This window comes from Dipteris shenzhenensis, chromosome 31 (genome assembly GCF_047967505.1).
Source record: "Dipteris shenzhenensis isolate YYH24624 ecotype China chromosome 31, Dip_SZ_1.0, whole genome shotgun sequence".
Classification (NCBI taxonomy): Eukaryota; Viridiplantae; Streptophyta; class Polypodiopsida; order Gleicheniales; family Dipteridaceae; genus Dipteris; species Dipteris shenzhenensis.
In genome coordinates, this window is record NC_141626.1 from 29118967 (window position 1) to 29141231 (window position 22265).

General features: G+C 43.5%; 1 protein-coding gene across 1 annotated transcript; it reads right to left on the bottom strand.

Moving 5' to 3' along the window:
• Positions 1 to 3605: 3605 nt before the first annotated feature.
• Positions 3606 to 18699, bottom strand: LOC147881308 (protein SHOU4-like). The gene is made up of 4 exons (XM_087369769.1): positions 17386 to 18699; positions 5135 to 5290; positions 4737 to 4948; positions 3606 to 4635 (listed from the first exon to the last, which is right to left on the bottom strand). Exons 1-4 carry the CDS (start codon positions 18325 to 18327, stop codon positions 4443 to 4445), a joined length of 1503 nt encoding a protein of 500 aa, XP_087225895.1. The 5' UTR covers positions 18328 to 18699; the 3' UTR covers positions 3606 to 4442.
• Positions 18700 to 22265: the final 3566 nt, after the last annotated feature.

The following is a 22265-nucleotide window of genomic DNA, read 5'->3' on the forward strand; positions in this document are numbered from 1 at the left end:
TGAAGATGTGCCTCCTTCAGCATTCTTCTTTGTACTTACAATTGGTCCTTCGATCCAATAAAAATTGTCAACATCGAGGATGTCCTTCAGTTGGTTTTAACGTATGCTTGTGGAGCGTGCAAAGTTACTATTTCACAACAATGTCTTATCTGTCAAATCAACTTTTGCAAGAAGACACGATACTTTGCATCTAACATCTTGTATGTGCCATACTTCGCAAGCACTTTGCCTTCGAAAGCAAAGCGATGAGAGATAAATTCGGACAACTCTGAGATTGGTAAACTCGGGCTATTAGCATGTGCAAAATCTGCAAGAATCCGTGCCCTTGAATGGCCAGCTTCGTTTAACAAGCCATTACTTGTCCTACTAGTGCCTATGAATCCCATCAACGGCATTCACTTGGGAGAGATTCTACCGCTTATTGTTGTCACCTAGGCTTGCTGAAATGTACAATTGCATGAAGAGTAAGAATTTGGCGTTGGACTAGTGTTGTGGTGCAAGCCAAAGGTGGTTGTCAGACCACTTTTAAAATGACAACATTGAGCTTTGATTTAGCCTAATAAACATGCTTGAAATAAAATTTGTTTTAAGATGATAGTTTCTTGTTAGTAAAGAAAAAGTTGTCCACACTAAGTAAGATGCTTAAAAACAAATTTATTGCAAGATGTGCGTGATGAATTGGTTGAATGCAAGTGCAAAATAAGACATGGCAAGGTCAAAGTATATTCCACATCGATTACTAGCTACAATAGGAATTGCATCCTTAATAATATGACCATAATAGTATCTACTTTAGTTCCTCGATTTAATCTTCGAGGGGCGTCTTAAGCAAATCGTGATCTTTGCAACGACTTTCCGATTGCCAGGTCTTTGGAGACATTGCGTACTAATATTCAAAGAACAAAAAGTGAGTAACAATTTAAAACACAACGCTTCTGGTATACCCCATTATATCGTATGACTGACTGTTATCCATTACTCAGTGCGTACCCATGAAGTATTATGAATCGATACAACGTTGAAAACCTTAACTTCCGTAACAGTATCAGGAACGCGAGATAGGAAGGCCGTTTGCGCGAAGTCACACGAGAACTGGAGTCAGGTGTGTGCAGTGCATTTCTCCAGATATGTCAAGGAGCGTGCATCGCAATTCTGAAAATACAAAACGCAGAAAGGACTCGATGAAACACGGGATTCACTGCACTACAGCTTCCTCTGTCGGAATGGGTTTTTTAGACAACACTCAAAACGCAGGTCCAAAAAGGCAGCCAACACACAAATTACGAAGCAATAAAGAGAGCATCAACCTGGAAACGCTCTATCAGTGAAATCCGCCCAAATGAATACAAAAGGTTGAAACGATGGCGAGTGGCACAATGTACCATGCATCAACACGAACCCTGATGATTAAACTTACAATTATCCGACACAGTCACTTTCTTTTTCCCTTCCCGAATCGCTCTCTTTCTTCTCGGAGATCTCGTGCTCTTCCGATTGAACTGAAAACATGCAACGGTCAGAGACTTCACGATCTGCAAAAAAGACAAGCACAAACGAAAATACAATTGGCCATCACCTTCAGCAGGAGACGTGGCATCGTGAGCTATGGCATCCACCTGCTTGTCGGGATAACGCTTCAAGATTTCTGCGTGCAAAGAACGTTTCGATGACTCAAAAAACAGAGCAATGAACATACGAAACTAGAAACAGCATTAAACAAAAGAACGTGAAATCAAGAGAACAAACAGAACAAAGACCACCATTGCCTTTCTGGAAAGAACTACTGCCGGTGTCCATCGATTCACACGACTTGGCCATTGTACAAAGATTACGCAAAATCGAACTCACAATACGCCAGCTAAGTATCCAAGCAACAACTGCCTCGGCATGCAGACCAACCAAAACTTATAACAACCAAAAATCTGGACGAAATAAGAAGCGTTCGTGACGAACGACAGCACTAGCACACGACGATCTTCCCAAAACGAATGTTGCACCATCCAACAATCTATCGTCCACAACAGACCAAACGCATGGGAACAAACGACGAGGCTACACGTGTCCACAATAATGGACTTGGTACTCTTAATATTTCTTCTAGGATTGGTGTTGATTTTCGGGTGTTGCGGCAAAGAGTGTTCATGTTTCTGTTTCTCACTTCAGTGGTGGCATTCCAATGAGTATTGGCGCTGTCGTGCATTCTGTGTTGGAGGTTTGAGCATTCCTTTTGATGGCCATATTATGGTGCTTTTAAAGATTATGTTGCTGATTGATACTCTTCATGTTGGTATTGAAGCGTTGAAAATCCTTCAAGAACTTGATGCTGATTCTATTGATCTGGCCGAATTTCCGCCCAAAAGAAAGCCAATTTATGAGTGGAATGCTGAGGACATGCAGAGAAGCGGTCAAAGAAGAATAGAGAATGGATGTCACAGACACCTGAATATCTTGCTCGTATCAATAATGTCACTGCTGATGGGCGCAGATCAATAAAAAATGACCTCAAACTCGGGCATTCTCTCATAGCCTCAGAAGCTACCAGACATAGTAGAAGAAATGCTATCAATTGGATGTACTACAAAGGCCTGCAAAGCTTGCCACATATATCTGAAGAAATGCTTTTGATAGAACATATATCTAGATGAATCCAGGAACAGGCCCAAACTCCTCCTCTAAAAACACATCACAATGTGCAGTTTCAATCTCATGATAGTCATTTAAAGGTTGAAACCATATATCCATCACGCATAGCAGGGACTAGCTACTATTACATCCCCAGTGAGTGTAGACCGTAGTATAAACATATGCTCTCACACATACAAATCCACACACCCACACATACTTGAGCATCCATTTATACAAAGGCCTTGGTAGTGAGTTTCTGTCGGCACTACTTTAGAATGTACCAAACCCTAAAAACCTTAATGCTAATGGAAACAATCAAGTAATCAGGACATTGTTTTTCCAAGAAATACTGAAGAACTACGAACTTGAGGACACCAGATACATGCTATCAATTGAATGCCAAACTCATCCTCTAAAAACACATAGTGCAGTTTCAATCTTATGATAATCATTCACAAGGTTGAAACCATAAACTCCATCACACATAGCAGGGACTGGCTACTATTGCATCCCTACTGACGTCATCAGCGCACAACAGTGGGTGTAGACCTTAGTATAAACATATGCTCTCACACATACAAATCCACACCCACACATACTTGAGCATCCATTTATACAAAGGTCTTCGTATTGAGTTTCTGTCGACACTCTGGAGGTGAAAGGCAGACTCAGCCATGACAAAGGATACCACTAAAGGAGAAGGCTAATCAAAAAGTAGTCCACATTAGAAATGTTTCTTATAATACAATACTTTAAGAACCCTCTATAGAAAAAATACAGTACTTTAAAAGGTATCAGGTCCAGAATAAGCATCTCTAAAGAAAAACAATCAAGTAAAGTTCGCACTGCTTTTTTAGAGCTGACCAAAAAATTGAAAACTACGAACTACCAGTTGTCTAATCCACAACTTCAACACTTGGTCAACTTGTCCACAAATACAACTACAAACTCAACAATTCTGTAACAGGCACGTACTGTATTTAAAAAGCATCTCACATATGCAAATGCCAATTTCCAGATGATACAAATAAAGGCAAGAAGTATGTGTCAAGGGAGCACACTGCCACCTAGTAGCACCTCGTTGGAATACACCATGGCTCAGTAGTGAAACGCCTCAATTCCACATATCAAAATGTATCCTTTTTACTTGCTACCAGACCAGTTGCCAGTGCTCCTAGTACATATATGTACACCAAATATTGATATTACACCACATCACCAACTATTTGTAATTTACACAATAGGACTGTGTAAAGCCAGCCACCCTCCCTATGTAAAAGGCCCTCGCTACTTCGGTATATCTCCAAGCTATCATACAAGGTAATAGGCTGCAAATTATGGCTTAACCATTGGATGGGTTTGCCAAATCTAACTAGTAAGGATGCCTTCAGAAGGGCAGAGTCACCGCTTCATGCTCGCTATACCATTGTGGAACTTGGAGCCTTGCAATTACCTAGTCATTCCCAGCTTGTCAAACTCGCCGAGAAATGAAAGGCAGAGCAACAGCCAACTGCCAAGCTGGAGCCAGTTTGCGAATCTCTGTATTTATTCCAGGAAGTAGTTGCTTGTATACCTTCAAAGCTCACAAAAATTTGGCCAGCTTATGGCTGCCATACTCATGATATAAGTGTCAACTGGTCATGCTGCACCCTCTGCAATAGCAATACTCGAGTCGTAGCAACATAAACTATGGTGCAAACGGCTTTCCGCTTACTGAAGTGTAATACCAAGACAATCAGGAAAATGATTTATTCAAAACGGCAGTTAGATACCTGTTCAAAAAGCTAACTAGGTCACCTTAATTAAACATATCTACTTCAGACTGGTATAACATCGGCCTTTGAGTTATCTTCACATCTCAAGATTATTCCATCCAGATTAGCAGGCAGAAGAAACCTTCCCCACTGACAACCCGTGGAGACAGGCTCTGAAGGGGGCACAATCATCAATACATTATCGTTCCTTTGGACCACTCCCATGACGGTTACTGTGCTTCCTTCCTTAATATACCTGCCATCAAGACATCAACATTCCTCTAGTTCAAACTCTTGGATATTGGAACCTCCTTAATTAGTTTCATCCTTTCAAGAACAAGCAAGGTAGAGACATACCCTTCCTTTAGTCTCATTACTCGGTCGTCTCTAGATAAGTTGCGCTCAGCAAGCCACCGCATGAAATTTGAAGGGGGTTCTCTATTTTTGTTGCCAACGTCTACGATTGTATTCTCCTCCACATACGGTGTTACGGTTGCGCCATAACCAGCTTTTACGAGAGCTCTCAATCCAGACTGGAAGTCCGATATATAGAAATCGACTACATGTCGCTGCAAACATGGCGCAACTATGAGCTTTCTAAAATTGGTGTTTTCAACAATGAAAGCACAGCATACGAGAGCCCTGAATACTGCCATTTGATTATCAAAGTTTTCAGGAAGTACATAGAACCATTAACCATAGAAGACTTTCGATTTTTTTAATTGTAAAATACAAATTGGAAGCAGTTTACTGACCTCCAAATATCTCAATCCCCAAGTAAAGATTCGATGTTTGGGTCTGGCAGGCTTAGCCTTCAAATCTCTATATTCATAGACTCCAGAAGATGTATAGACACATCTACTCACTCTCTGATAGGATGATTCAAGGGGCATACTCCCACAGGTTACCACCTGGAACAAGGCAGGCAGAAAAAGTATTACAACGAGTAATTCAAACCTGTTCACAGCACAAACATTCAACCTTATCAGAATATACAGACAAAGCTAGATTCAGAGTAGACAAATTATGTCTGGCATCCCTGACCATACACACACATCTAGTCAAGGACAAATAGTGTGTTTGAATTGTAGCAGCATCACACAAGTGTGAAAGCAAAGTACAATTTGGCTAGACCAGTAACATAATGCAGCTGTCTGGAATACACAAAGCAGAGACTTCAACATCTGGCATGATGTCATATATACCTTACAAGTCACTTGGGAGCAAGGCATAGAGGGGTCAAAGAAGACCACCAAAAGGCGGGAGTATTCCTGTAAGGCATGGCCCACATGCATTTTTTTAACTCACGGATCAACGAATCTGCTAGTTGTATAACCCTCTGCCCTGATTGCTAGCACCTAGGCAGTGCGCTGGGATCCCAAGAAGCAGCCAGAAGCCCATTTTGATTGGTCAAGCGTCCCATAGATAGCTGATCTGTATATCGTTTTCTAAAGTTTTTCTAATAGAGAGTTCTTTTCTCTGGGGACTTTTTTTTAGAGACGGCAGCAAAAGTTAAAGCATCATTCACCAACGACATCATGCTTTGATCATTTGTCCATGATAATTTAAGCCATAATGGATGCTTGATATCACTCATTTGCATGATGCAATGGCATGATCCTTCCTGCACCATTCATTGTATTTCAAGCTAGTCATGGGACAGTTTGTGAGCACTATTCAAGAGCTTGAAAGAAATTTCGCTTTCGCATATACCTCCATAGTTCCAATCTTACAACGCGAAAGAAAAAAGACCTGCCATTTTAGTCACTCGCAAGTATAGAACCATTGACTCTGTTCATGCGCACTATGGCGTCGGGACTACGTACTTAAGCCTCTCCAGCCTTGGTTGAGGTCATTCGTTGGTTTTAGGCTACCAAGGGTGAAGGAGGACACTGACCTATTGATGGGAAGTTCTTTTAGTTCTTCACCACTTGATTCAACCATTCTAGGGTCAAAAGGCACGCCAAACAAATAATGAGAAAATGAGGTTCAAACAAGCCCACAAACATGATGAGCTGAAAGGCGTCTGATTTTTCACTAGTAATATTTCAGCCCCCAAGCAAGTTCATGTTTTCATTAATAGTACATTAAGCCATATAAAGAGCTAGATGGATCAATTTGGAGTGACGCATCAATTCCTTGGTGGGTCAACCTGCCATAGTCACCACAAGGCGCATATCTTTCACAGTTTGTATGCATATGAGCTATTACCCTTTTGTTTGTATCCTATGGTGTATTTATATTCTGCATGATATTGCGTCTTTGGGGGAATTGAATGGGTTTCGAGACATCTGAACATATACCTAGATGAATCCAAGAACATTCCCAAACTCATCCTCTAAAAACACAACATAGTGCAGTTTCAATCTCACGAGAGTCACTCATAAGATCGAAAACCATAAACTCCATCACGCATAGCAGGGACTAGCCACTATGACATCCCCACTGACGTCATTAGTGCCCAACAGTGGGTGTAGACCATAGTATAAAAGTATGCTCTCACATATACAAATCCACACACCCACACATACTTGAGCATCAATTTATACAAAGTCTTCGTACTGAGTTTCTGTCGGCACTACGGAGGTGAAGGGCAAACTCAGCCATGACGAAGGCTAGTGTAAGAAATCCTAGATTTACTATATTTAGAAATATGCTAAGGAACAGAAAGGAGACTGAGATAGCAGAGAACAAGGAATAACTGTATTGCTTGAATATCTGTAGGGTGGATGTTGTGTCATCCATACAATCGGGCCTCTCTTATATAGAGAGTGAAGAGTCACACATGAAAAGGTGTGTACTCCAAAGGGTATGTGCATGAAGAGGTGTGTACCCCTTGTGAAGGGTGTGACCCTTGATGAGAGGGTACATTACAATAGGAATGTCGCTTCATTAGAATGTCTCTTGTGAAGGGTTATGCCTCATTAGGAAGTGTCCCGTCGAAAGGGCAAGTGTCCCGTCGAAAGGTCATACCCTTCCACAAGTGTCCATTCATTAAACCATCCATAAGTCTAGAAAGAGAAAGGAATACGTCACAGATCGTGACATCCCCTCCCACTCAAAAGAAGACCCTGGTGGAGATAATGAACTGATGTAGAAAATATCATGGTAGATTCTGAAAATACTGCTGTAAAAGATCAGGGTATTGCTGTAAGTCTTCATCAGACTGCCAAGTAGCGTCGGAGTCGTCCAGATCTCGCCAAAGAACAAGGAATTCCGTGATAAGTCGATGTCGAGTCTCTCGCTGTCGATGGTCCAGAATACGCTCAGGAATAAGGAGAACATAATCGTCTTCGATTTCTGGGACATAATCACCTGCAGGAGGAACTGCTTCATCGCCTGGAATATACGTCTTTAGCCAAGAAATATGAAATGTTGGATGGATTTTACCCCATGATGGTGGTAATTCCAATTTATAACTTAAAGGTGAATTTTTCTTGACGATCCGGAAAGGTCCATAGTATCTTGGTCGCAACTTAGGAAACACAGACTTAACCGTCTTATAGCGATGTGGGGCTACAAATAATAGCACCATGTCACCAGTGTTAAATTTCAGGTGACGTCTATGTTTGTTGGCAGACCGTTGATACCGCTCTTGCGCTTTTCGCATATGATCCCTGACTTGCAGTAAAATGTCTTGCATTTCTTGAACCAGTTGATCAGCTAGGGCCACTCGATGTTGAAGTACAAAATTTGTTGGTACAATCGGAGTGTGTCCATAAGCTGCTTGAAATGGAGTCATGCTGATGGCACTATGGAAAGAGTTATTATAAGCAAACTCAAGGAGTGGTAGATACTCTTCCCAGGCTGTGAGGCGTGACTGAACATAATGTCGAAGCATTTCTTTCAGAACTTGGTTGACTCTTTCAGTCTGGCCATCTGATTCTGGGTGGTAAGCTAAACTGAACAGTAGAGTTGTACCCAAAGATTCGAACAGTGAAATCCAAAAGTGACTGGTAAACTTAGGATCTCTGTCGGATATGATATTCTTGGGTAATCCATGGTGTCGGAAGATGTGTTGTATAAAGAGTTTGGCTATGCCCGGGGCCTGTGCACTGCTTTTGCAAGCAACAAAGTGTGCCATTTTGGACAAGCGATCAACAATTACCATGATCTGAGTGTTACCTCTGGAGGATCGTGGTAGTGTTGTAATGAAATCCATGGAAATACTTTCCCACCTTTCAGTTGGAACTGGAAGAGGCTGAAGAAGTCCTGTTGGAAATCGTCGACTTGCTTTCATTTGTTGACAAGATAAGCAAGATGTAACCATTTTGATGACATCGCTTTTCATCTGAGGCCAGTAGTATGTTGCACTGAGTAACCGATAAGTCTTATTGATGCATGGATGGGCAACATAAGGAACTACATGATGCTCTTTTAACAAAAGACGTCGAACATCCTTGTCATGTGGTACACAGACGCGATCTTGATAATACAGAAGGTCGTCCGTATAAGAATAGGATGAGAAAATCTTCTATTCGGAAGTCGAAGGTTGATCTTTTGAAAGAACCTGTATTGCTGTGCCGAAGTCTTTATCATTGAAATACTTTCCTTTGAATGAATTCGAAACATCCACAGATAATGTAGAGATTACCATGGCTGATGCTAGAGGTAACCTGCTGAGAGCATCTGCAACTACATTGCGTAGTCCTGGAATGTACTCAATGGTCATGTGAAAGTTGGCCAGAAACTCAACCCAGCGTGCTTGTCGAGCGTTCATGACTGGCTGAGTAAAGATGTACTTTAAAGAGTGATGGTCTGTTTTGACCACAGAGTCGGCTCCCATGAGATAATGTTTCCAAGAGCGATAAGCATGTACAACAGCAAGAAACTCCTTATCATAAACCGGATATCAGGTTTGGATATCAGAATGTTTATGGCTGTCAAAAGCAATAACTCTGCCTTCTTGCATCAAGACTGCTCCTGTAGCGATGTCGGAAGTGTCGGTCATGACCTCAAACGGAAGATTTGGTCAGCAATAGCCATAACTGGTGTGGTAGTGAGTGCTTGCTTGAGTTGTTGGAAACTATACTCTGTTTCGGGAAGCCACTGAAAAATTGCTGTGCTTTTCAATAATTCGGACATAGGAGCTGCGATTTCGGAAAACTGATAGACCTTTGTATGGTAGAAGTTTGCCAATCCGAGAAAAGAGCGGACATCATGAACATTCTTAGGAGTAAGCCAGTTTCGGATTACCTCGACCTTCTTGGGATCCACAGAGATACCTTGAGCAGAAATAACATGTCCCAAATATTCAAGTTGGGTCTTGAAGAACTCACTCTTCTCAATGTTGATGTAGAGAGAATTTGCGCGGAGAACTTCAAAAACTTGGTGAAGATGTTGTTTGTGCTCATGTAGGGATCTGCTGAAAACGAGGATGTCATCAAGGTAAACGATGACGAACTTATCGAGGAAAGGCCTGAAGATGTCGTTCATTAATGTCATGAATGTGGCCGGGGCATTGTTTAACCCAAAAGGCATGACCAAACATTCATAGTGTCCATACTTTGTTCGAAAAGCTGTCTTGTACTCATCACCTTCTCGTATGCATATTTGATGATAACCTGAACGAAGATCAATCTTGGAGAATTGTATTGCATGTAGAAGTTGATCGAAGAGGTCATCAATGCGAGGCAATGGATACTTGTTTTTGATAGTGAGCTTGTTGAGGGCTCGGTAGTCGATGCAGAGGCGCATAGACTTGTTCTTTTTTTCCACAAGTAGTACAGGAGATCCGAAAGGGCTGCGACTGGGCCGAATGTGACCTTTGTCGAGTAGTTCGATGACCTGTCTTTGGATTTCTTCATTTTGAGTGTAAGAAACCCGATAAGGAGGTTTCGACGGTGGATTACTGCCGGGAAGAAGTTCGATTGGGTGATCCACTGGTCGTCGAGGTGGCAACTGCTTTGGCAATTCCTATGGAAAAAGGTCCAGGTAAGGCTGGAAAAAAGGTTGGTTGAGGTATTCAGGAGGATCCTTTGTTGGTGTCTCCTCTACGGCCGTAACCAACAGAAGTGAAGTCTTTGCTTGGCGTTTACGAACCCACTTCTTTACTTGTAGGGCAGAGGCAACTGGGGTTGAAGGAGAGTCCCTAGAACCAGTTAGCTCAATAAGTTTTCCCTGGTGGACAAACTGGATAGTATGGCTGCGAAAACTGATTGATGGATCATAGTCGTAGAGCCATTGTTGTCCGAGTATGACATCGTACCGAGAAAGAGGCATAATGTCGAAGTTCAACTTGTCCATATAATGTTGGATGCGAAAAGACAAGTTTTTGATCCTGGTGTTGCACAAGAAAGTTGTTCCATTTGCGAGTTCAATTTGATAGTCCATGAGGCTAGGACTGGTGGTCAACCGAAGTTTATCGACCACAGAACTGGCTAGGAAATTATGAGAACAGCCACTGTTGATGAGGATGGTGACCGTTGTTCCACGAATCGATCCTTGAACACAAAGTACTTGAGTGGCCAGGGAAGGTTCGGGGTTGCTGGCAAGGCTCAGGTGGATGGTATTCGCCATTCGAATAGCTTTGCCTTTCTTGTCTTGTGCTGAGGTAGCATCTTCTTTTGGGGAAGTGCTAGGTTCCATATTAGAATTTTGCTTTGGTCGCTTGGGACAATCGAACCATCTATGGTCTCCGGTACAGATGGTACAAAGTCCTTTTGAGCTGGAGTTGTTCTTCTTGTCAGTGGCCGCACCTTTATGTTGGGGATGTCGGTAATGACTTTGTGAAGAAGAAAAAACACGATCCTTGGAAGAGTGCTTCTGTTGGAATCCAGCAAATGATTTCTGAGGCTTCTGGGGATCTTGAGACTGTCGCGGACCTTGATTACCGAAGTTTTTCCGAAACCTGGTGTTATCTTGAGGGCGAGCACCTTTGGCCATAGGAGAGTTCTGTGTGCGATTAGCACTCTGCTTCCCTGTGTTTAGGAAATCTGTAATGCGCTCTGCGTAAGCAATAGCGCCATCTGTGGTGGTGATGTTTGCTTTAAGAACATCAATGCGTAACGAGGGATTTAGGCCTGAGATGAAAGCATGAAGACGATCATCCTCAGTTAAACCATCAATCTCCAGCACCAATGTGGTGAACTGAGAGATATAGGAAGACAGGGAACCCGTTTGCTCCAACTGTCGGAGTTTTGAACGTGCTTGGAAGTCCGCATTGGCAGGTATAAACTGCTTACGGAGCACGTGTTCAAAACGTTCCCATGTTAACACACTTTTTCCGTCCTTTAAGCGTCTTTGCCACCATAGAAATGCTGTATCCTTTAGGAGGGAGGCTGCCAAGGCCATCTTTTTGCCTTCAATGAGGTCAACAGTGTCAAAATACATGCGCATTTTAGCGAGCCATTGGTCAACTATTCGGCGATTGCGTTGACCAGTGTAGGCTTCCGGAAGTTTGACGTCAAGTAGTTTTATTTTGGAAGCTTGAAGTAATCGGTAGAGAGTACGCAGTTCAGTGTTTTCTACCTCTGGTGGAAAAGAGTCCGCATCGTCATCGGGTTGCGTCACGTCGTCCTCTGTATGTGCTGGACTTCGAGAATCTTGGAGTTGTTGAACTTTTTGAACCAAGTCGGAGATGCTGTCCTGAAGCTGAGATATTTGAAGTTGCAATAGAGATTCGCTTTGGACGTTGCCTTCAGGGGGTTTTTTGGGACTTGATTCTTTAATCTCTGGAGAGGCTTCACGCGAGCGGTGCGACATGTCGGAAATCCCTGTGAGAAAAGCGCGAACTTGCGCTCTAGTTTGTACCATTCCTGAAAGAGGATTCGGGCTGCTCCCTGAGGTTGCTCATTTTGGAGGGGGCAGGGGAGGTAGGATGGAACCACCCGTGGAAATCTGGTAAGGGAGGTCCTGTCAGAGGTAACACTGGAGATTCTGAAAAAGGTGTTACTGCTCGTGATAAGACAGGGGTAGGTAGCAGAGTCCACGGATCTAAGGAGCTGCTATCGGAAGAGGAGGATATCCAGGAGAGGGAGTGCCTTCAGAATGTAAATACTGACTTGGAGAAGGTTCACCCTGTAGAGGAGGATATCTGGGAGCTGAAGGAGGTGGAGAGTACCCTGGAGATGCCGAAGGTGAAGGGTAAAATTCTCTCCAAAAATGAACAGCAAACTCCTGAGGAATATCATGTTCCGGATATCTTCGTGTCTCGTGGAACACAACCTGTACTGTGCTGAGGAAATAATGTAACTGAGGTGCCTCACGCAGAAGGTAGAGGATGTGATCCAAGCCACTCGGAGGGCACGTGACACAGAAGACCCAAGATGCAAAGGCTCCAAAATGGGCTGGCTGTGCAATTTGAACACGATATTGTGTAGTAGCAGATGCCTGAGGTGTCCTTGAAAGGCCGGGTGAATTACCAGGGGTTTCCATGCTTTAATGTGGATTCTTTCATTTGCTGTAATTTGTTAAAGAGAATCCTTAAAAAGCAGATTGGAAAGACTCCACCTGGCAATACTTTAATTAGCCAAGTTATTGCGTAGAAGGCGGCTGCAAATCATTGTCCGGAGGTCCATTGTGCAGTGTTTGGCGAGGAGAGAACGAGGCTCGTCTGGTCCGGGCTGTCAACAGGCTGTCTTCATCACGCGAATAGCTGCAACTGGTGCTGATTTGGCAGGAAAAGATGGCGAAACAAGGGGAGGGCTGCAGGCTGTCAGGAAATGGCAGGTAACCAGGGCCGCAATGGGCAAGGCTAGGGCTGCAAATAGCAAGGGGGGCTGTCAGCGAAAATGACGAGGCAAGGGCTGGCAGCAAACAGGCTGGCAGCGTGAATCGCGAAACAGGGACTGGCAGCGCAGGCTGTGCGGCTGTACGGCTGTACGGCTGTACGGCTGGCAGCGTGAATGGTTGTACGGCTGGCTGTACGGTGGGCTGCGCAGGGGGGGTACGGAAATGATGGCGCAGGGCTGTACGGCTGGCTGCGCAGGGTGTCTCGAGATCCGTACGGTGCATTAAAGAGGTTCGCCTCTTTTCGTTGGGGGCTGCCCAATGGGTTAATTGCCCAAAAATTAATTTGGGGGTTTAGTTCAACCCTAGGGTAGCTAGGGTAAACCTAGGGGTAGGGGATGGGTTTAATTTTTTTCCCTTTTTTACCCCTCTAGGTACCCTTTTGTAGGTACTTGGGGCCTAGGAGGTGTGCCTATTCGAAGGGGTGTGACCCTTGGAATAGGTGCACCTATTCATGAGGGGATATGTCCCTATTGTTAAAAGGGGTGCGACCCTGCATGAATAGGTATGTCCTTTTGCCCACGATGGGGTATGTCCCATGAGTGAGGAGTCGAGACTCGTCACCAAAAGGTGTGTCCCATGGTGGAAAAGGTGCGTCCCTTGGTTTTGGGACAGCCCAAGCACCTGAAAAGACACGATTTTGGTCGTTTCCATTTACATCAACTTGTGATGTGAGGGAGATGGAGAGGCCAGGATGACTTTAGGCCGGGTAGGCGTTAAAAAATTTTACGCTCATCCTCTCCATCTCTTCCATGCACAATGTGCACGGATGTCCTTCTAGCGGCAAAAATGTATCAGATCAGCGCTAGAAGGTGGGGGGCATTTCCTACAGGCAGGAGCGAATTTTGCTCTGATACCACTGTAAGAAATCCTAGATTTACTATATTTAGAAATATGCTAAGGAAGAGAAAGGAGACTGAGATAGCAGAGAACAAGGAATAACTGTATTGCTTGAATATCTGTAGGGTGGATGTTGTGTCATCCATACAATTGGGCCTCTCTTATATAGAAAGTGAAGACTCACACATGAAAAGGTGTGTACTCCAAAGGGTATGTGCATGAAGAGGTGTACCCCTTGTGAAGGGTGTGACCCTTGATGAGAGGGTACATTACAATAGGAATGTCGCTTCATTAGAATGTCTCTTGTGAAGGGTTATGCCTCATTAGGAAGTGTCCCGTCGAAAGGGCAAGTGTCCCGTCGAAAGGTCATACCCTTCCACAAGTGTCCATTCATTAAACCATCCATAAGTCTAGAAAGAGAAAGGAATACGTCACAGATCGTGACAGCTAGCACTAAAGGAGAAGGCTAATCAAAAAGTAGTCCAAATCTCTTTATTCAAGCTACAACTGCTTGTGAAGTCCAAACGATTTCATTTTAGTCTCTCCCAAACGAGCATCTAAATCTAAATCTAGCTGATAGGGCAACGCACCATTTAAGATGGAAAGAATTATCGCAATACCAGTAGGCCGCAAATTGGACGAAAACTTCACAAGGTGAAATTTGCATGTCCGCTAATACGGCAAAAGCATATACCTAGATGAATCCAGGAACATTCCCAAACTCATCCTCTAAAAACACAACATAGTGCCGTTTCAATCTCACGAGAGTCACTCATAAGATTGAAAACCATAAACTCCATCACGCATAGCAAGTACTAGCTACTATGACATCCCGACTAACGTCATCAGCGCCCAACAGTGGGTGTAGACCATAGTATAAAAGTATGCTCTCACACATACAAATCCACACACCCACACATACTTGAGCATCAATTTATACAAAGTCTTCGTACTCAGTTTCTGCCAGCACTCCGGAGATGAAGGGCAAACTCAGCCATGACGAAGGCTAGCACTAAAAGAGAAGGCTAATCAAAAAGTAGTTCAAATCCCTTCATTCAAGCTACAACTGCTTGTGAAGTCCAAACGATTTTATTTTAGTCTCTCCCAAACGAGCATCTAAATCTAAATCTAGTTGATAGGGCAATGCACCATTTAAGATAGAAAGAATTATCGCAATACCAGCAGGCCGCAACTTGGACGAAAACTTCACAAGGTGAAATTTACATGTCCGCTAAGACGGCACAAGCATATACCTAAATGAATCCAATAACATTCCCAAACTCATGCTCTAAAAACACAACATAGTGCAGTTGCAATCTCATGAGAGTCACTCATAAGATTGAAAACCATAAACTCCATCACGCATAGCAGGGACTAGCTACTATGACATCCCCACTGACGTCATCAGTGCCCAACAGTGGGTGTAGACCATAGTATAAAAGTATGCTCTCACACATACAAATCCACACACCCACACATACTTGAGCATCAATTAATACAAAGTCTTCGTACTGCGTTTCTATCGGCACTCCGGAGGTGAAGGGCAAACTCAGCCATGACGAAGGCTAGCACTAAAGGAGAAGGCTAATCAAAAAGTAGTCCAAATCTCTTCATTCAAGCTACAACTGCTTGTGAAGTCCAAACGATTTCATTTAGTCTCTCCCAAACGAGCATCTAAATCTAAATCTAGCTGATAGGGCAATGCACCATTTAAGATAGAAAGAATTTCAAGACATCTGGACATACAAGAAAGGAAGTTCAAAGTTGATATCAATGCTGCCTTAGATTATCAAAATTGCTCTGGGCTTCATATGACAACACGAAGGCCTCTTTCTTGAGGCTTTCTTGAACGGGACTGTCATTTGGCACACAATGCTTGAAGAGCCTTCTATAAAAGCAGTCAGTCTCAAGAATCCCTCAAGTGACTAATATTCTCGCTCTGTCTATTGTTACACACATTCACAGCTTGCAAAGCCAGGTATGTACATAAAACCTATGAGATAATCTGGCGGTTTTGGAGAGAGACATTTGAAAATCTGAGGAGTTTCACCGAAAAATGCGCATAATTAATATTTGTAAACTATAAATGATAAAATATACATATAATCTTATACACAAATACACATGCCAGACATATGTTCTAGAGATATTCATCGTCCCACATCTAGAGCCTACACATCACTCTCCCTCCCCCTCCCCCTCCCCCCCTTCCTCCTGCACCCCCCCTCCGCCCCTGCCCCCCCCCCTCTCTCTCTCTCTCTCTGTGTGTCTCTCTCTCTCTATATATATATATATATATGAAGTAGGCATACATATAAGCTGCATCCGTGGAGTATCTTATCCACCTGAAGAAGATAATTATTCACAGCCCATGAGCATTGCAAATGAATATCCTCACCTACTGCACACGATGACATGCCTCCCCTCCACATGGGCTCACTCAAGTCTTTCCTTCTAGAAGGCATGGACTGAGCCACAAAATTTCAAGGATGAATTATTCTAGGATGGTGAACATAGGTTGTTTAGTTTAGCACTGTTTAGGAGGTAGGCTAGTTTAGCCCATGTCGGGCCTCTTTACCCTGTTGGGGTGATTCCTTTGATTGCAGTCTCAATTTAAGTCTCAACAGCAACCCAAGATCCTCATTCTCAACAATTAATTTAGATGAATCCAGGAACATGCCCAAACTCATCCTGTAACAACACTGTGCACTTTCGATCTCATGAATTGACAAGGTTGAAACCATAAACTCCATCACGCATAGCAGGGACTAGCTACTATGACATCCCCACTGACGTCATCAGTGCCCAACAGTGGATGTAGACCATAGTATAAACATATGCTCTCACACATACAAATTCACAGACCCACACATACTTGAGCATCCATTTATACAAAGGTCTTTGTACTCAGTTTCTGTTGGCACTCCGGAGGTGATGGGCAAACTCAGCCGTGACAAAGGCTAGCACTAAAGGAGAAAGGCTAATCAAAAAGTAGTCCACATTCTCTTCATTCAAGCTACAACTGCTTGTGAAGACAATACAATTTCATTTTAGTCTCTCACAAATGAGCAACTAAGCAAAAAAATTCTTAGACCATCTAGCTGATAGGGCGACGCACAAGTTAAGATAGAAAGAATTATCCTCATTCTCAAGCATGTGTTTTGAAATACAGCTTTTCTTCTCATTATTTGGAGCCAGACTCAAGCTCATTCTGCACTCTTGCCCTCTAAGCATATCATCTTAACTTTTGTGACGCATCTCAGACGAATGCAGTACCACAAGAACAAGCAGCAACAACCTCTACAAGTGCGCATGAAACAAAATCCCTTTACGCGTTACACTAGGTGAAAATTAATCATGAAAGACACCATCTTTTAAATGAGACTTCCCCCCTTCTTTTCAATGCAACATCGATATGAAGAAACACGAAACTTACCCCTGTAACTTTAACATACTGGCCATCTTTAGCCTGACTCAACCCGACTTCGGGATAGTTGGCTACAAATCCGACGACAGCCTCTTTTCCAACGCAGGTGTTCCACGTGAGCAGCATTAATACGGCACCAAAAAGGCATACTACAACGATCAATAGGATTGGATTGTGGACAGCGCCTAGGATGAAACCGCCGGCAAAGAAGCCAATCACAAAGAGAGGTATAACGGTCCACAAAATCACTTGAGGGAAGGTCCTCCAGAAAGAAGAGCTTTGATTTTGACTGAGCTTGTTGACAGCCTGGTTATTTGCAAAATGCCCACTCCCGAGCTTCGCAGGTGCACCGCTATCGATGGGACCTGAATATTTCCTGGAAGCTCCCGATGCAGAAAGAGGACCGGATAAGATCGGACCAGATGTGATGAGGCCCGTGGCTGGAAGATTTGGAGCCAAAGGACCGGAATTCTGGCGAACTATACCTGGGGCTCCTCCTGACGAAAGCGGACCTGAGTGTTTGAGATTCACGCCAGAAGCAGGGTCACCATTTCGGGACAATGGCCCAGAATGAGACCCTTGCCGACTCACTCCTCCCGGACCTATCAAAGGCCCTGACTGAGGACCGGAGTTTGGACGAGAGTTTGGACGAGAACTTGAGTACGATCTTTGAGGATTACTTCCCGACAAAGGTCCTGAATTCGAAGATGCAGCACGAAATGAACCTGCTCTTGCAGCACCGCTAGAAAGAGGGCCAGATTTTTTCGACTTCGGGGCTTCCACAGGGATATCGAACATTTTCCCGAGCTCTCCGGACTTCTTGATATCACCTCCAGTGTATGGCATTGCGGTAGAAGTCATGGTCGGCTGCCTTTCTTTGTATTGATCAGGCGCGCCAGAAACGTAGAGGCCATTACTGAGCTGATGGGAGCGAACTCTGTTACTCCCCATGCTGCAAGGGGGCGAGGCAGCTTGTGAAGTCAGCTCGATCGTCTTCTTGGACTGAATCTAGCAGGAAGCGCGCGTTTCAAAATGCAGCATTGCGTGCAGAAAGAGTGATGGTGGCAACGTCTCAGCAGTGCATTGTACGAAAGCAGAGAATAGGAAGTCTGTCGTCTCGTCCTCCTGCCAATCTCTCGTCAATGACTGCAAATTGGCGTTGCGGGGAGCGTCCGTGGTGGTGTAGGCGTCCCGGATTCCGTGGCAAGGCGAGGTAACTGAGATGTTTGGGATGGAGGGGGGAGCTATGGCGATGAAGAGGTGGGAAGGGAGCGCAGAGATGCAAGGGGAAGGGGGGATGGGGATGGAGCTGGACCAGCCATGGAAGCTGAAGCTTTCAAGAAGAAGAAGAAGAAGAGCAGCTTGCTGTGTTGTGAGCAACCGGCTGTACCCCGTCGTTCCCCCTTCCCACCGGCCCTCCCGGTCACCCTTCACGGCGCCGCTCCCCTCTGCGCCGTTAACCTCTGCTTTCTATAATAATTATTATATTATTATTATTATTATTTTGTATTTATATTTATTTATCTGTATTTATTTATTTTCTCTCCTCTTTCCTCACGCCGCCCCCCCCCCCCAAAATCCGTCCCTCTTCCTCGTGTTCACACGCACACGCCTCCCACCTCATGCATGCATGCACAAGAAGCTTTAGACATGCCAACAACATCCCACGCTGCTTCCTGTAGGGAAAGCTTGCGTGTCCCTAGCTACGTGCGACTCGAGACGACAGAGGATTGCCAACCTGAGGTGGGGATCGGCAGTCCCCTGCCGCAATCCCCTGCCCCCCAGTCGCTCCTAGCTAGTTGTGCGATGCCTCGAGGCCCTGCAGAAGCTCGTGATGTTAAATACTACCGCACAGAGGAAAATCTCCAAAACCTGTAAGCCCCCTCCTCTCTACGAGGCATCTTTACCCCTTGCAAGAACACGATGGAACAAAACTCTTTACCTTTTCTCTGTATCGTTCCAGTTTTATCAGATGTCTCCAAAGAGAGATCTAATAAAATGTTGTATTCAAGAAGGGTTGGAGAAAACACATGCTTTATAGCATGGTTTTGGATTATCTTTTAAGAATTACTAAGTTCTATGGAAGGTCCAAAGAGAATGAATTGCAACAGTCCTGAGCTTCTACTTGCAATAGGAGACTAAATTTTTCCTTTCTTGTATTTTCATCCTTTTTGACACTGTAATACAATTTTGAACTTGTTTACAGCAAAAAAAAAAACTATTTACCTTTCAACACAAGGTACTCTTTTTAGAGAAAAGAAATTCCTTCACCAACCCTTCTCAGCTTCTTGCCTTTGCAAAAGCAAGGTTATGAAATTATAAAGATGCCCTTCAAATCTAGAACCTCTTCTCACAACCCAACCTCTCACACCCACACCCCCCCTCCCCCTCTTTTCATCTCGTCATGGCCACACCATCCTTCTTTCTCATGGACAATTCATGGTGTAACCCTCACCCCTTAGGATCTACTAAGTGGGACCCCATCCTCTCCTCTTGTCCATAAATCAACTTTAAACTTCAAATGGTGCATATAACTGCCATTAGTTAGTGTCACCAATTCAAAAGGAGGGTCACCATCCTCTCATCTCAAACAACCATTCCACATACACAACAAGTGCAAAAATGCTTACACACTACCAACTTTTGAATATGAAATCAAGTCCGATCAACACCTACAATTAATTAATAGGTTAGTTTTTGGAATTGTCTTATGGTGCGTGTTGTCTAGAAAAATGTGGAGACTGCTATTCATAGTGCGGGGGTTAAGAGGCATTTCTCTATAAGAATTGGAAATTGGCCATGCTAGGGCAAATTGGTGCTATCACGTTGACCTTGACATGTGTGTGGCCTCACATTAGAGCTGCAACACTTATGGCAATGTGGGAACTGCACAATCAGATCATTTTTCGGGAGCCAATTCTGTTTGGAAGCGTGGTAGTGTTGATGATAACTTAGGTTAAAAACAACTTGAGGGACAAGTTGTCCCTCAATCACTCCCCTATTGTGAGTGATTGCCTCAAGACCTTAGGGGCATGCATGCCGTCCTAAGGTGTGTTTTCTTTCTGAGCATTGGCCGAGGGCGTTATAGCCTGTCCTATGCACCTCCATCCCTTTTTTGTATGACCTTTTTGATGGGTCTGACCAACCCCTTAATATAATCAGCTTTTATATTTATTTAATTTTAAAAAACTAATAGGTTACTCATTGCAAATGCTAAGTCATACATTATAAGCAAGAAGTCTCAAGAATGATGGAACTTTGCAAAAGGCCATACAAGGCTATCTACAAGTCTCTTGCCTCCATCTCATTATACACTCTCATGGCCTTTGTTTAACATACCTTCTTCCAAATGTGGATTTTTTAGAAGTGTCATTATTTATAGAGGTTTCTTATAAATGTAAACCAAATCTTTGCCTTTCACACGAGGTGTCTTTCTCACACACGTTGTTTCAAAAAAGAGCAAATGGAGGTTCTATCTTCAAATCTACTATTATGGGGTAAATCTTAATCTTTACTCATAACTTTCTATGGCAATCAATCTATACTTCCTTAAACAAATGCAAGAAATACATGATGTGTTGAGTTTGAATGACAAAACGTTTTTGGAATTGAGAAAAATCTTGGACACAACAACAATAATAAATCTTTGCTCTTAGGTTTGTGCGATAGTTCCTTGAACAAACGCAAGGAATAAATGATGTGTTGAATTTGAATGAAGCTTCCTTGCAATTCGGAGAAATGTTGGGCAAAACAACAATAAGGAAGGCTGATGATTCACATTGGACCATGGGACAACTATCTTCATGTGAACATCAATTAGAGACCATCAAAGGTAACACAATTGAAGCATTAGCCAAAGACCATGTCAAAGCATGATGATATTATCATCTTGTCATAGTAAGTTTGATGACAATAACTATGGCACTTGGAATTTCAAAATGGAGAACTTTTTTTTTTTTGGAAAACATTGCCGGCTTTATCAAAAGGGCTTGGTAAGGCCTTAGAAATTACTTTTTTTAAAAATAAAATGCTGACTATATTATGGGGGTGGTCAGCCCCAACCAAAAAAGAAAAGACCAATACATATAAAAAAGGTGGCCGATACTTACAGGCAACCGCCTGTGGCCTACACTGTAAAGACAAGGCGAAGCAGGCTTAAGGGGATAACTTGATCTCAAGGAGACCTTGAACAACCACCAGGAAGCGAACACCAACAAACCCAGCAAAAACCCTAAGGAAATTGGTTGACTCAGCAAGGATGACCAAGTCCTTTCTAGTTGCAGGGAGGGCCTTGCTGAAAACTTGGTTATTCCTAGCCTCCTAGATCACAAGGATAATCGTAGCTCAGACATGAGGCTAGCACGCAACCAAGGTGGAGGGGAAACCCCTAGAATCACCAAGGAGAGCAGCCCTCCAAGACAAAGAAAACCCAATCATCAACCCTGACAACCAAACAACCATTTTTACCTTCTTCCACGCCTTCCTAACATCTCTACAGCTCCATAGCAAATGTCAAATTGTTTCAAAGGAGAGGTTGCAAAGAGGGCACACCGAAGGAATATCAAAGAAACTTCGAGAGTCAAGCCCGCACTAGGAGCCATTGCAACAGGACATTCCATATCAAGAGTTTCATCTTCCCTACCAAACCAGACTTCCAAACCTCCTTCAACCTAGTCGTCCACCAAGCAGGGCGTATGTGGAGGCTTAGAACTTACTTTGCCTAGAAAAGATAGGGGATATCATTATGCTTTCACATAATCCACCCGTATATCCTCACTTTACAATTCCATCTTCAAGTAATAACTTCCACCTTTTACCTTGCATCCTTTTAACTATCCTTAGCCTCACCATCCATCATCCACTCTCTTGATAAAAAGTTGTGTCCACCT

Bases quoted from the DNA above. Each gene is read 5' to 3' on its own strand.
- LOC147881308 (XM_087369769.1), bottom strand. From the start codon at position 18,327: ATGGGGAGTAACAGAGTTCGCTCCCATCAGCTCAGTAATGGCCTCTAC. The intron at 5,291-17,385 runs GTAAGTTTCGTG...GCCTTGTTCCAG, and splicing joins AGTATGTTAAAGTTACAGGG to GTGGTAACCTGTGGGAGTAT. The intron at 4,949-5,134 runs GTCAGTAAACTG...CCATGTTTGCAG, and splicing joins GGGGATTGAGATATTTGGAG to CGACATGTAGTCGATTTCTA.